General features: G+C 50.6%; 1 protein-coding gene across 6 annotated transcripts in view; it reads left to right on the forward strand.

Moving 5' to 3' along the window:
• LOC137527749 (catechol O-methyltransferase A-like) overlaps positions 1-13,546 on the forward strand; it is a 72,315-nt gene extending 58,769 nt beyond the window's left edge. For 5 of the 6 annotated variants that reach the window (XM_068248611.1, XM_068248610.1, XM_068248612.1 and 2 more), the window contains 4 exons: positions 1,922-2,115; positions 3,276-3,533; positions 11,150-11,281; positions 12,400-13,546. In XM_068248611.1, coding sequence (XP_068104712.1) covers positions 1,922-2,115; positions 3,276-3,533; positions 11,150-11,281; positions 12,400-12,579 — 764 coding nt within the window. In that variant the 3' untranslated portion in view covers positions 12,580-13,546. The remainder of the gene's footprint in view (positions 1-1,921; positions 2,116-3,275; positions 3,534-11,149; positions 11,282-12,399) is intronic. The other variant, XM_068248617.1, reaches the window with a different exon arrangement.
• The last annotated feature ends 729 nt before the right edge of the window (positions 13,547-14,275 follow it).

Here is a 14,275-nt window from a genome sequence, read left to right on the forward strand (position 1 = left end):
ACTTGACGACAGCTGATACCTGCTGTCTGAGTTTTAGATCTCCATCCAGGATCACCCCAAGGTTTCACACAGTCTTTATACTGTACAGTATCTCCCCCAAATGCTAGTTTGAGGTGGTGAGCGTTTTGAACTTTATCCATCATGTGTGGACCACATACCACCAACACCTCTGTTTTTGTCCAACCTCAACCATCTGGTTTTCATCCAATTTTGTAAATCCACTAGACATGCATTTATGGATGCTGATGGGTCTTGGGTGCCAGGCTTGGACAGATATAGTTGTGTGTCATCTGCATAACAATGGTATCCTAGGCCATAGTTCTGGATTATTTTGCCCAGTCGTAGCATGTAGACAAACCAGGCAGATGCCTGGTGTGACAGTTGCTGAGGGGGCACTATTGAGCTATTATTAGCAGACTAAGCTTTATGCACAAATGCTAGTTTCATTAAAACCTAGATGAATGGTAATGATTGTTACAACTCTTCTGGATTTCCAGACCAGGACATTATTCCAACCTGTAAAGACCCATGCTTCTCCTATTGTACCTCTTGTGTCCTCCTCTGTGCCTCCTTGTGTCCACCTCTGTGCCTCCTTGTGTCCTCTGTCTTCCTTTATCCTCCTCCACTTCCCCTGAATTGATGAAAGCAACGGCAGCACAGGTCAACTAATCCATTGGAGCCCACGGCAATCAGAGACCTTTCCTATCTCTCACTGCTCCCCTAGTGCTGGCTTCTGGTAATCATGTCATCAGGAGAAGCTGGCACTGCAGGAGCAGGGAGGGAGGGAGGGGCGAGACAGGTTGCTGCTGCTTTTATCTATGCAGGGGAAGCAGAAAAGGAAATGGGAGGGGGGGGGGGGGGAGCGGAGGAGACACAGGGACAATACATTTAGTCCTCGACATTGTGGCAGGTCGGCGGTTCGTATTGGCAGGTGTTCGTCAGTCAGGGACTCCCTGTATTTGGAATATAAGACGGTCACTTTTTCTCATTTTTGGGAACGAAAAAGTGCATTTTATATATTTCAAAAAAATAGTGATTTTATTCATAACGAGATTACACAGCTCTCTTAATATTTGTTGGAAGGGTTTGTTGTGTGGGTTGAGTGAGTTTTTACTAGGAAGATCTATCTGGCCTGGTAATCATGCGCTTACCCACTATAGACTTAGAATATTTTTGTATCTAACTTATCAATACCTCATTTCTGCCTACAAAGCCAATTAATGTAGGCTACAGACTTCCTGTTAATACGTTTTCGGGGTGGAGGGTGCAGTCAACTGGTTTCTTGCCTTGGGCGTCAAAATGGCCTGAAACAGCCCTGAATGTTATGGTTAGAGATGTTGGCATTTCAGCCAGGAAGCACTCAGTGGCTGGCAGATTGGAGTGAAAGAGCCGGAATAGTGCTGAAAGTCCAGACTGGCCTGGCTTACATGTTGTACATCACAGCTGCTATGTAACATAAGGGGAAACGAGGCTCACCTCATCCAGAGGCGATCCGAGACTTGTCCTCTCCTTCTCTGTTCCCCTAGTGCCGGCTTCAGCTGATGATGCGATCAGCAGAAACTGGGACTAGGGGAGCTGTGAAGGAGAGAAGAGGTCTGTGATTGCTGATGGATGAGGTGACTTGTGCTACTGCTACTTATACTTATGCACGGGAACAGAGGAGACATGGGGGGAGGGGAAGCGGGGGTGGACACAGGGGGACAGAAGGGAACATATGGAGAAGCAAAGGAGGACACAGGGAGACAGAAGATGACACACGGGGAGCAAAGGAGGACATTGGGACAGAAGGCGACACGTGAGGGAGAAAAGCTGGACAGAAGGGGACACAGGAGGACACAATAATTGGAGAGCATCTTCATAGATGGATATATAGCAGTGAGGTGGGTTAATCCTATGCTTCGCATTCCCTTCTCCGCTTCAGGTGAGATCCTGGACGCCGTTGTCCGTGAGACCCGCCCTCACTGGGTGTTGGAGCTGGGAACATACTGTGGTTACTCCACTGTTCGGATTGCTCGACTGCTGCCCCCTAATGCTCGGCTGATTACCATAGAGATGAACCCTCACTACGCCCAGGTGGCAAAAGAAGTGATCCGACACGCTGGACTGGAATTGCAGGTGAGTGAGATCTTTTAATGACGGTCATGTGCTGGGCCGGCCCTAGACTTTTTGCCGCCTGAGGCTAACTTAGAAAAAATTGCCTGTGACTGTAAATGTAAAAATGGGGGGAGCAGGCATGTATTAGCGGGCTCTTCTCATGTCCAATGTTCCATCCCCCTCTGTTACCGAGTACCGATCCCCCAAGCTTCCTATTCTGCGTGGTCGCGGCTGACTGCTGTGGCACTGCCTGATGGATGCGTGTATTGCGGCCAGGAGCACTGTGCATTAGTCAGCCGAGACCACCCCGACCAGGAAGTAAGTTTGGGTATTGGTACTCGGTAATGGGGGGGAGTGGTGGCCCCCATTTTTAAATTTAGATGTGCGCTAAGGTATTCTTTAAAGGACTTACGAGGCCAAAATGGCTAAAAAAGCCAAGTACCTGCAAGATGTTTAAATGCACGGAGGACGCCGTCCGCGCCCTCCGTGCAGTTCCGCCAGGTCCTCTTCCTGAGATCGCCCCCCGTGCCGATCGCGACGCCACAGGCCGGGTCGGGCTCTCGTGCCGCTCCCAATATGTCCGCTTCCTCTGGCCGCGGCTGCGCAGTCCGCCTGGCCGCGAGTGCGGCTGCGCAGCTCTAGGGCCAACCCCCCGAACCACGCAGTGTAGCGTAGTTCGGAGGGGTTGGCCCTAGAGCTGCGTAGCCGCACTCGTGGCCAGGTGGACTGCGCAGCCGCGGCCAGAGGAAGCGGCCATATTGGGAGCGGCACGAGAGCCCGACCCGGCCTGTAATTTGCACTTACCTGGGGCTGCCTCCAGCCCCCCGTAGCACGTGGGGTCCCTCAGTGTCCCCCGGGTCCCCTCCATCTTCCCGTTGGGGGCCCAATTACGGCAATTTTGGTCATTCGTACGCAAATGCACATGCGTGGTCCGTCCCAGCACCCCGTAAGCCACCTGCGCCTGCACTGTTCTCTAAAGACTGAACTGCGCAGACGCAATAGGCTTACGGCAACGCACATGTGATGGAGCCAGGTGTGTGGACTGGCCTCTGTCACCCTTGCTCAGCCCAAACTGGCTATTTAGTAAATATGTTTTGGGGATTTCTTGTACCATCTTATTAAATATATATATTTTTTTTATCCACTGCTGCTTGCCACCCGACCCACCCACATACCGGTAGATGCCTCTAAACCCTGAATGCCCGATGCCCCCTGCTTCCTGTCCTCAGACCGAAAAGTCCTGTAGCGCTATGACCCTCCTGTCCCCTTCCCAATTGCGCAGGAGGCGACTGCAGGAAGCCCTCCTATACACAACTCTGCACTGTCTGCAGCTGCCCCTCCAGCTCTTCTCCCGCACTTCCCAAACTCTGTTCACCCCCTCCTCGCTCCCTGCTCAGAAAGGATCTCCGGAGAGGCAACAAACAGGCCAAACCTGCAAGGTGAGACCTTCTTCATGGTAAGATTCTACAGTGACAAGTGGGACTTCAAGCCTTTTTAGGCTGGGTTCACACTCAAATCTGTACATTTCTGGTCCTGTCAGTTTTGCATGTTTCTATGAGTTTTACCTGACAGGATTGAAACTGTACAGCTTTTATGTGTGAACACACCCACAGAAAACTGATGCAAAACGGACAGGGCTGGACTGGAAATGTACAGATTTACCTCACAGGAGCCTATAGGCACAGATGTCCTGGCACCTTAGACTTCACCCTCCATGAACCTACAAACCTCCAACGGACAGCACTGGCTGTCCCAGCTGTCACTTCTCCCTTACTTCCCTTGCCCGTCATAGGTAGCTACAGGTGACCCTTAGTATTAGGTAGCCAGAAGTACTCACTATATAAAATATCTAGAAGTGCCCACAAGTACCGTATTTTTCGGACCATAAGACGCACCAAGATTTAGAGGACAAAAAAACAGAGAAAAATACCAAACCTGGTGCGTCCATGGTGCCGGGGCATCTTGAGCATCTTCTCCCCCACCGAGGGCCGGCCCGCTCATGAGGCGGGGTGAAACATTTGCCTCAGGCGGCAAACTTCAAAAGGCGGCACCCGCCCGGGGGGGCCGGCTGCCGAGCCGGAGGGGTAGCGGGCAGGTCGGGGGTATTGTGCCTAGCGGTGGGGAGGGGGGTCGGACCCCCCCCTCCCTCGCCTGGGTCCCCCGATCTGCGCTCCCCTCCAGCCTGTAATTAGTAAGCTGCTGCCAGATCGTAAGAGGCACGGGCGGGGAGGACTCACCTTTTCCGCGTTCCAGCGAGCGCTCCACTGACGTCACTTCCTGCATCGCCGCCCACTGTATTGTAAGTGGACGGCGATGCAGGAAGTGACGTCAATGGAGCGCACGATGGAACGCGGAAAAGGTGAGTCCTCCCCGCCCGTGCCTCTTATGATCTGGCAGCAGCTTACTAATTACAGGCTGGAGGGGAGCGCAGATCGGGGGACCCAGGCGAGGGAGGGGGGGTCCGACCCCCCCCCCCCTCCCCACCGCTAGGCACAATACCCCCGACCTGCCCGCTACCCCTCCGGCTCGGCGGGCGCCCCCCCCCCCCCCCCCCCCCCCGGACGGGGAGGGGGGGCGGCGGCAGCAGCTCTGCCAAATTTGCCTCAGGCGGCAAAAAGTGACGGGCCGGCCCTGCCCCCACCCAATTATGTCCCTGTGTCACCTTGTACCTTTTTGTGTCTCTTTTGTGTCCGTATTTGTGCCCCGTGTCCTCATATGTGCTCCTCTCTGTCTCCTGTCCTTATCTGTCTCTTGTGTCCCCTATCTTCTGTCATGAATCCTGTGTGTCCCCTGTCCTTAGTCTTGTGGGCAGTGGTGTGTCTGGGTTATATGGCACCTATGACAAACACTGAAATGGTGCCTGTTCCTACTCCCACCAGTCAGAGCTCCCTTCCTTCCCTCATAAAAAACAGCACCTGTCTCACACCCCAGTATATAATATGACACACACACCCAATCCCCCCACCCCCCCAAGACACATGACACCCCTGTCCCCCAACCCAGTATATGACACACACACCCTATTCCCCCCCCCCCCCCCCTCCCAGCACATGACACCCTGTCGCCCTCCAGTAAATGACACCCCACCCTGCCTGTCCCTCATCCTCTCATCACATATGGCCACCAACAGCACATGACACCCCTCCCCTGCTCCCCCAGTGGACAATTACCGCTACTCATTCCTGCTCTATTCCCCCGTTATGCTGTAAGCCGCAGGTCAGCTGTGATGCCCTGCCGCTCTCTCCCCTCACGCATCGGTGCGGGCTGTTATCGGCGCTCAATGCGATCGCTGCAGCTGAGGGAAATGGATGGCTTCTCCCTCTGTCCAAGTAAAACTTGTCCCTCTCGTGAGCTGCACATTACCCCGGGGGCCATGGGTGCCACAGCCTAAACACTTTGTTGTGGAATGCCTCTAGAGACACAGGGACAAGGGAGGGAACACGGGACAGAAGAAGGGACACGGGACAGCAGCCGGGGACTCAGGAAAGGGGACACATACCCTGGCAAAAATTGTTACATTCAGACCATTAGACGCAGTGACTTTTTCCCTCCATTTTTGGAGGAGAAAAAGTGCGTCTTATGGTCCGAAAAATACGGTATTGGGTAGCTAGAGGATCCTCCGTATTAAGTAGCTAGAGGTGCACCCGATTTAATCAGTGGAATGCCGAGAGCAGGGTGAGTAGCCTCTCATTTACTCTCTCATCACGACTCTGCATAGGGAGGGGGTGAGTCACCTTTGCATCATCAGGCGCTTGTAAGCTTGTGCCTTATGGTAAATCCAGCTCTGGATTTATGTGTGCCAACTCTTTAAAAACCAACGCCACAGAACTGGACACCTTTTATGTGTGAACCCAGCCTAAATCTGCTTGGCAAGGATGCTAAAAGTGGCCATACATGTACAGATTTTACTATCCGATAGACCATCCGAATTGGATGAAAATCAGTGACGCAACAAACGTGTCCAATAGATGATTTGCCCGATTTCAGGCAAAAATTGGTCAAATGTGTAGATTGAGCAAGCTGGAAAATCTCGACAATGTGGTTGATCGGGAGCGATATTATGACTAACGTAGCGGAACCCCTGGCCACTGCCCGCCCAGATGTTAATGTGCTCCGTGCCTGTGCATTAAAATCTCTCACCAGTTTGGCCGTCACAAGTGTCAAGCTGCTTCTGCTTCCTCCATTTGCGCCCCGTGGTTGCCACGTATAGCACTGGCATGTGTGTGACTACACATCATGTGGTATGCGCAGCAGCCCTGTGAGGTGCAAATAGAGAAGGTGTGTGGTAAACTGAAAGCGACGAGCTGAAGAATGGCTGTATGTGTGTTTGGGGGGGAGAGATGCTGGACTCATACGATTATTACTATGAGTGATTACACAAAACTGCTAAAGGCTGAATTCACTTTTAAAGCAAATCCGAAGTGAAATGAAAAAAGAAAACAAAGAACAGATACTTTTTTCCTGGTCCCCCCCCCCCCCCCCCTTGTTCCGCCGTAACCTCTGTTAGCGGTCTTTGACCGATGGGTCGAATACTGATTTGTGACACCACAGTAGGCTTTGGTCTAGCTCCCAATTGTCCCTCTTTGAGAGCCCTGTTGTTCTGTCCCTCTTTCAGGACTTTGTTCCTCTTTCTATGTAAATATACAGTATATATTTCTCTACAAAAAAAAAGAATGTTTAAAGGATGGGAACTTTATTCCCATCCTTTAACCACTAACCTCCCTGGCGGTAAGCCCGAGCTGAGCTCGGGCTATGCCGCGCAGGAGGAGATCTCAGCCCCTGGTGGGGCGATTTTCACCATTTAAAGTGCTGTACGCGCAGCCAGCACTTTGCTAGCCGCGCGTACAGCTTGATCGACGGCGCTCTGCGGCTATCGCCCGCACGCAGCGGCGGAAGAGTGCCCTCCCTGCCAGAGCCCTGCGCTGCCCGGACCAATGAGTTCCGGGCAGCGGTATGGGCTGGATCGGAGGCGTCTGACGTCAGGACGTCGGCTGACGTCCATGACTTAATTCCGATCATCGCCATGGCGACAGGAGAAGCCAAACAGGGGCGCGTGTTATATATATATATATATATATTGGATTTCTGCAATTTTTGCAGAAAAAATAAACCGCCAGGGAGGTTAAAGGGAAGGTTCAGGGAGGGTGGGTAAAAAAATAAAAATCAATTTCCACTTACCTGGGGCTTCCTCCAGCCCGTGGCAGGCAGGAGGTGCCCTCGCCGCCGCTCCCGGTGGCCGACCCGACCTGGCCAGGCCGGCTGCCAGGTCGGGCTCTTCTGCGCTCCAAGGCCCGGAACTTCTGCGTCCCACGCCGGCGCTCTGACGTCATCGGACGTCCTCCGGGCTCTACTGCGCAGGCGCAGTAGTTCTGCGCCTGCGCAGTAGAGCCCGGGGGACGTCCGATGACATCAGAGCGCCGGCGTGGGACGCAGAAGTTCCGGGCCTTGGAGCGCAGAAGAGCCCGACCTGGCAGCCGGCCTGGCCAGGTCAGGTCGGCCACCGCAGACCACCGGGAGCCTGCGGAGCGGCGACGAGGGCACCTCCTGCCTGCCACGGGCTGGAGGAAGCCCCAGGTAAGTGGAAATTGATTTTTATTTTTTACCCACCCTCCCTGAACCTTTCCTTTAAGGACTGCAGTCATAAAACCCCTGAAGGACCAGAGCCTTTTTTTCCATTCAGACCACTGCAGCTTTAACGGTATATTGCTCGGTCATACAACCTACCATCTAAATGAATTTTACCTCCTTTTCTTGTCACTAATACAGCTTTCTTTTGGTGCTATTTGATTGCTGCTGCGAGTTTTAGTTTTTATTATATTCATCAAAAAAGACATGAATTTTGTCAAAAGACTTCTTTTACTTTCTGTACTGACCTTTTTCAAATAAAGTAAAATTTTCTATACATTTGAGCGCGAAAGTTATTCTGCTACATCTTTGATTAAAAAAAAAAAAAAAAAAAAAAAAAAAAAATCAGTGTATATTTATTGGTTTGGGTAAAAGTTATAGCGTTTACAAACTATGGTGCAAAAAGTGAATTTTCCCATTTTGAAGCATCTCCAACTTTTCTGAGCACCTTTTTTCATGAGGTGCTAAAATTCCAGGATAGTTTAAATACCCCCCAAATGACCCTGTTTTGGAAAGAAGACATCCCAAAGTATTCACTGAGAGGCATGGTGAGTTCATAGAAGATTTTATTTTTTGTCACAAGTTAGCAGAAAATGGCACTTTGTGACAAAAAAAAAGGAAAAAAAGTTTCCATTTCTTCTAACTTGCGACAAAAAAAAATGAAATCTGCCACGGACTCACTATGCTCCTCTCTGAATACCTTGGGGTATCTACTTTCCAAAATGGGGTCATTTGTGGGTGTGTTTACTGTCCTTGCATTTTGGGGGGTGCCTAATTGTAAGCACCCCTGTAAAGCCTAAAGGTGCTCATTGGACTTAAGGCCCCTTAGCGCAGTTAGGCTGCAAAAAAGTGCCACACATGTGGTATTGCCGTACTCAGGAGAAGTAGTATAATGTGTTTTGGGGTGTATTTTTACACATACCCATGCTGGGTGGGAGAAATATCTCCGTAAATGACAATTTTTTTTAGGTTTTTTTTTTTTTACACACACAATTGTCCATTTACAGAGCTATGTGTAAAAATACACCCCAAAACACATTATACTACTTCTCCTGAGTACGGCGATATGACATGTGACACCTTTTTGCAGCCTAGGTGCGCTAAGGGGCCCAACGTCCTATTCACAGGTCATTTTGAGGCATTTGTTTTCTAGACTACTCCTCACGGTTTAGGGCCCCTAAAATGCCAGGGCAGTATAGGAACGCCACAAGTGACCCCATTTTAGAAAGAAGACACCCCAAGGTATTCCGTTAGGTGTATGGTGAGTTCATAGAAGATCTTATTTTTTTGTCACAAGTTAGTGAAAAATGAAACTTTGTGAAAAAAAACAATAAAAATCAATTTCCGCTAACTTTTGACAAAAAAATTAAATCTTCTATGAACGCTTCATACACCTGATGGATAGGAGTGCTAGAGGGGTGACAGGAGGTGATTGATGGGTGTCTCAGGGGGTGGTTAGAGGGGAAAATAGATGCAATCAATGCACTGGGGAGGTGATCGGAAGGGGGTCTGAGGGGGATCTGAGGGTTTGGCCGAGTGATTAAGAGCCCACACGGGGCAAATTAGGGCCCGATTTGATGGGTAGGTGTGCTAGGGGGTGACAGGAGGTGATTGATGGGTGTCTCAAGGTGTGATTAGAGGGGGGAAATAGATGCAAGCAACGCACTGGCGAGGTGATCAGGGCTGGGGTCTGAGGGCGTTAGGAGGGTGTGGGCGGGTGATTGGGTGCCCTAGGGGCAGATAGGGGTCTAATCTGATGGGTAGCAGTGACAGGGGGTGATTGATGGGTAATTAGTGGGTGTTTAGAAGAGAGAACAGATGTAAACCGTGCACTTGGGAGGTGATCTGACGCCGGGTCTGCAGGAGATCTAATGGTGTGGGTGGGTGATCAGATTGCCCGCAAGGGGCAGGTTAGGGGCTGATTGATGGGTGGCAGTGACAGGGGATGATTGACGGGTGATTGACAGGTGATCAGGGGGGATAGATTCATACAGTACACGGGGGGGAGGGGTCTGGGGCTGGGGAGAATCTGAGGGGGGGGGGGGGGTGATCAGGAGTCCCCAGGGGGCAGTTTAGGGACTAAAAAAAAAATAGCGTTGACAGATAGTGACAGGGAGTGATTGATGGGTGATTGGGTACAAACAGTGGTCTGGGGGGTGGGCAGGGGGGGTCTGAGGGGTGCTGTGGGCGATCAGGGGGCAGGGGGGGGCAAATCAGTGTGTTTGGGTGCAGACTAGGGTGGCTGCAGCCTGCCCTGGTGGTCCCTCGGACACTGGGACCACCAGGGCAGGAGGCAGCCTGTATAAACATTACAAAGCGTATTATACGCTCCCTATGCGGCGAGTGTCTGGTTAACAACCCGCCGGCGCTTCCGATTGGCCGGCGGGTTGACGTCGCTGGTGGGCGGAGCCTATTGCCAGTGGATGCGCGCGCATCCCAGCGCGCGATCCCCGGCAAAACAGTGTCCCAGGACCTGACGCCATTCTGCATTACGTGGTCCTGGGGCTGCCACTTTGCCGCCGCCAATCTGCAGTAGGTGGTCAGCAAGTGGTTAAATTGACATATTACTAATTTTAAAATGTTAATATGAAGGAAAGTGAACCAGGATAGAAAGGACCAGTGTGGTTTAAATTATAAAACAATATATTTTTCTTCTGAAATCTTTATGGTATGCGTGACTTGGGGTGTGATGCGGGCGTGGTCAGGGGTGTGGCATGGGCATGGCTTAAGTGTCCCTCTTTCTCATCTCAAAAAGATGGGGGGTATGCTTTAGCAATCTTCGGGAGCCCGAGTGATCCCAAAGACAAACAGCTCTGTACTGCGTGAGCGCTCTCTTCCGTGCACTCTCAGTACTGAGCCGCCCGTCTTCAGGAGTACTTGGGTGGTGAACGTAGGTGACGGAGCTGGAATGAGGGGACCAGGAGAGAAATGGGAAGGCTCTAAAGGACACAGAGCCTTCCATCTGCATAGGTGAACTGTTTGCTTTAAGGTGGCCATACATGCCACAATTTTACCATCATGAGCTTCATATCTCACTTGTCTGGCATCCATGCACCTCCTCCTTCCTACCTCTGGGTGGCTTCCTGTCTCCAAGGCTCCCAGCAGCATTATCTCTGTCCTCGTGACCTGATAGCATGCTATGTCATTATATACTGCACATGCCTGCAGGGAATGCAGACACGGCACCAGTGGGGAGTTACAGGAGAGCACCAAGGAAGGAAGAGGGAGGTGAGAGCGTGGTGCAGGACAGCTGAGATGCTTCGCTGTGCACTCTGATTTGGTGGTGAAGGGGAAACCAGGTCTCCCCTAACACTGCTACCTCAGTGGGGGTGAGGGGGGTACATAGGAAAACTGTAGAGACTGTAGCCCTCCAGCATTGGAAATGGATGAGAATTTAAATTCCTATAAATATCCATGTTTTGTGTCACAGGTGGAGATGTTGGTGGGGTCCAGCTCAGTCCTGATCCCTCAACTGAAGAAGAAACTGGACATTGAGAAGTTTGATCTGGTCTTCATAGATCACTGGAAAGTCAGTTACCTCCCTGACACCAAACTGCTGGAGGTAAGACTTGCTCTGCACTCTCCTGGCATTCTTCTGCCTGGATCCACCAAACCTCTGCAACAGCTCTGTGGGCCATTGTCAGCCTTTGATGACCCTCAGCAGTGCCGGTTCAAGCTCCAATGGGGCCCTGGGGCATAAGTACCTTGGAGGTCCACTGACCCACACATAGATCCAAATCTCCCCCCACCTGCAGCAAATTCACCTCCCAGGGCACCTGAGCGCCTCTGCCCTTCCTCACCCCCAGGTCTTCCCCCTGCACCGTTTTTGGCAGCAAAGCAACTCACCTGTTCCAGCACGCTGCTCCATTTTCCCATGCCCTCTTGTCTTCATCCTCTCAGGGGTGCCTTTTCTCATACACCCGGCACATGTTATTAAGGAATAACGCGTGCCAGGTCACTGAGAAGATGCAGCCAGCGGGGATAAAGACAAGACACACAACATTTAAATTGTACTTTTTTTCTGCTGGGCTCAAAGTGCTTCAGGGATGCAGCCACTAGGGGCGCACTCCACGGGCGACCAGGATCATTAGAGAGCCTTGCCAACAGAGGTGTAGCTAGGGTTTTCAGCACTCGGTTTTTGCACCACCCTCTGGAAGAAATGGGTGGAGCCATGCATCAGAATGTGGTAGTGGTCATGGGTGGAGTCAAATGTACACATGCTTGTTAATAGCGGCAGAAAAAGCGGAGCACATCTGGCTATCTAACGCTTCTGCTCTCCTCCGCAGAGGGAAGGAGGGAGGGAAGCAGGGGAACATCGGGCAGCCAGCAAGCCGCCACTCATGCATGTGGGGGTGCAGCGGCAGTGCCGAGCATCCTCAGTGCTGCGCCCAGGGACATTTGTCTCCGCTTTCCCCCATAGCTACGCCTCTGACCCTCAGCTAAACAGCTGACACGTCTGTATAGGCTGGCCTGGCGATGTTGCACAAGGGGATCGGATCCCGATCCTCGACGGGGGACAATATGTGCAGAATATTTTGAGTTCCACTTCCTGCTTGTAAATGGCAAATACGTATTTTGTGTGCATAAATGTATGTTTATAAAACTGAAGTTTATAAAATGGTAATATATTATGTATAGTATATTATTATTCCTTTACATGTCCTGCCCTCTGTGTTCCAGGAATGTGACTTGTTGAGGGCTGGCTCAGTCCTACTTGCAGATAACGTTGTGTGTCCAGGAACACCTGATTACCTCCAGTATATAAGGAACAGTCCTCGCTATCAGAGCCAGTATTTCCAGTCATACCTGGAGTACCTACAAGTGGAGGACGGGCTGGAGAAGTCAGTCTTCTTGGGATAGGAGAGAGGTTTAGACTATGTGCTGGACCATTTCATGATCAGGACTGGTGGCAACCTAGGTGGAGGCTTGTACATGATCACTGCACAACTTGACTCTGGACAGTGTTGGGAGATTACTTGGAGTCTGCTCTTGGGTGACAATGACTATCTTTCTAAACTTCCACTGTGGGTTTCAGTGTACATTTTCCTCAGTTCTTAGTAAAGATGGGATCTCCTAAAATCCCAAAATTCTGATGTGTTCCATGGATGACCAACCTTCAGTGCTGCATAACCCAATATTCAACATGGTTTTGTGGAGCCACAACTTTCAGTGCTTCTCCATAGAATATTACTTTTCAGTTCTGTCAAATAGAGGACAACATTTCAGTGCTGTTCCATGAATGAGCAACCTTCAAGGCATGTTCATGGAGAGGCAGCCTCCAACGTAGCTCCATGGATGACCCAACCCTGCCCTACAAATGACCAACCTTCAGTGCTGCTCCATGAAGGACCAGTCTTTAGCATTGCTCCATGGATGACTGGCCTCCATAATGCTTCATGGACCTACTACAAGGAAAAGCAAACTTTTTGTGGCGCCATTAGAAGACTGTATTTGCATTAAAGCAACAATACATTTTTATTTCCAAACTGCCCAACAGGTATAGTCTGAGGACAACTGAAGTCACTCTTTGGTCACAGACAATGCTTGACTTGGGCCAAAGATGGTCATATTTTGAACTCCAGCTCTAGGAAAAAAATGTTAGATCTGGATAGCAAGTAAAGAGCTTTGTTGTCTGTTCACAGTGGGGGGAGATTTTCTATCACCTCTTTTTTCTGGAACCTCACCATAGCTTCAAAAAATTCCACTTGGTCAAGGGTGTAGTGCACTAGGTCAACATTTCTCTGTTTGGGAGCTGAATGAACCACATTTGACATGGTTTCTGTTTAAAGCACACCTGAACTGAAAAATAAACTGATAAATTATCTCATTTACTGATTGATTGAACTCATCAATATGATGTTCTCAGAATCCCACAGTCTTATTTTGTGTTTCAAAGGTTAAACAAGATTTAAAGTTAATTGTCTCAGCTGAATGGCAGTTTTAGATGTTTTGCAACCCCCATTTTGAACTGTTTACCTTTCTTAATCTATTCCTTTCAATCAGAATTGTCTCTCTGCCATGCAAGCCTTGTACTGATATACAAGGACTGTCGACCATCAGGGTTCAGGACTCGATCCCTGGGTTGACCGTGCAGGGCTGGGATTGTACAGAGGAGGCACTACTGTACAGGCTAGTGCTGTTATGGGGGAGGGAGGGAGACCCTAAGAGCAGGTGGGGTGAGTTAGAGAATATTTCCTTCGGCCAAAAGAACCCACCAGGCAGAACACTGGCTGAGGAACCGAGGGCATCAGGGTCCGATCTACAAACCCCAAAGTCCATCTAATGTGTGTAATGCTTCATAGCCTGTAATTCGTTATAAGTGACAGTTACACTACAGTAGAGTGACCAGATTTTTGTAGGCTCAACCTGGGACAGGGTCGGGGGGGATGCGTCGCCGGAAAATAGGGGGGTGCAGCGCGCCGCGCCGAAAAATGTGGTGCCTGCCGCGCCGGTAAATGGGCGTGGCCATAACATTCTTTGGGCGGAGCTAACGTAATGATGCAACAGCGAGGCATAAGAAAGCAGTGTTATGCCGTGATGTGGTCAAACGAGGATT

The sequence above is a fragment of the Hyperolius riggenbachi genome, chromosome 8, assembly GCF_040937935.1.
Source record: "Hyperolius riggenbachi isolate aHypRig1 chromosome 8, aHypRig1.pri, whole genome shotgun sequence".
Lineage (NCBI taxonomy): Eukaryota > Metazoa > Chordata > Amphibia > Anura > Hyperoliidae > Hyperolius > Hyperolius riggenbachi.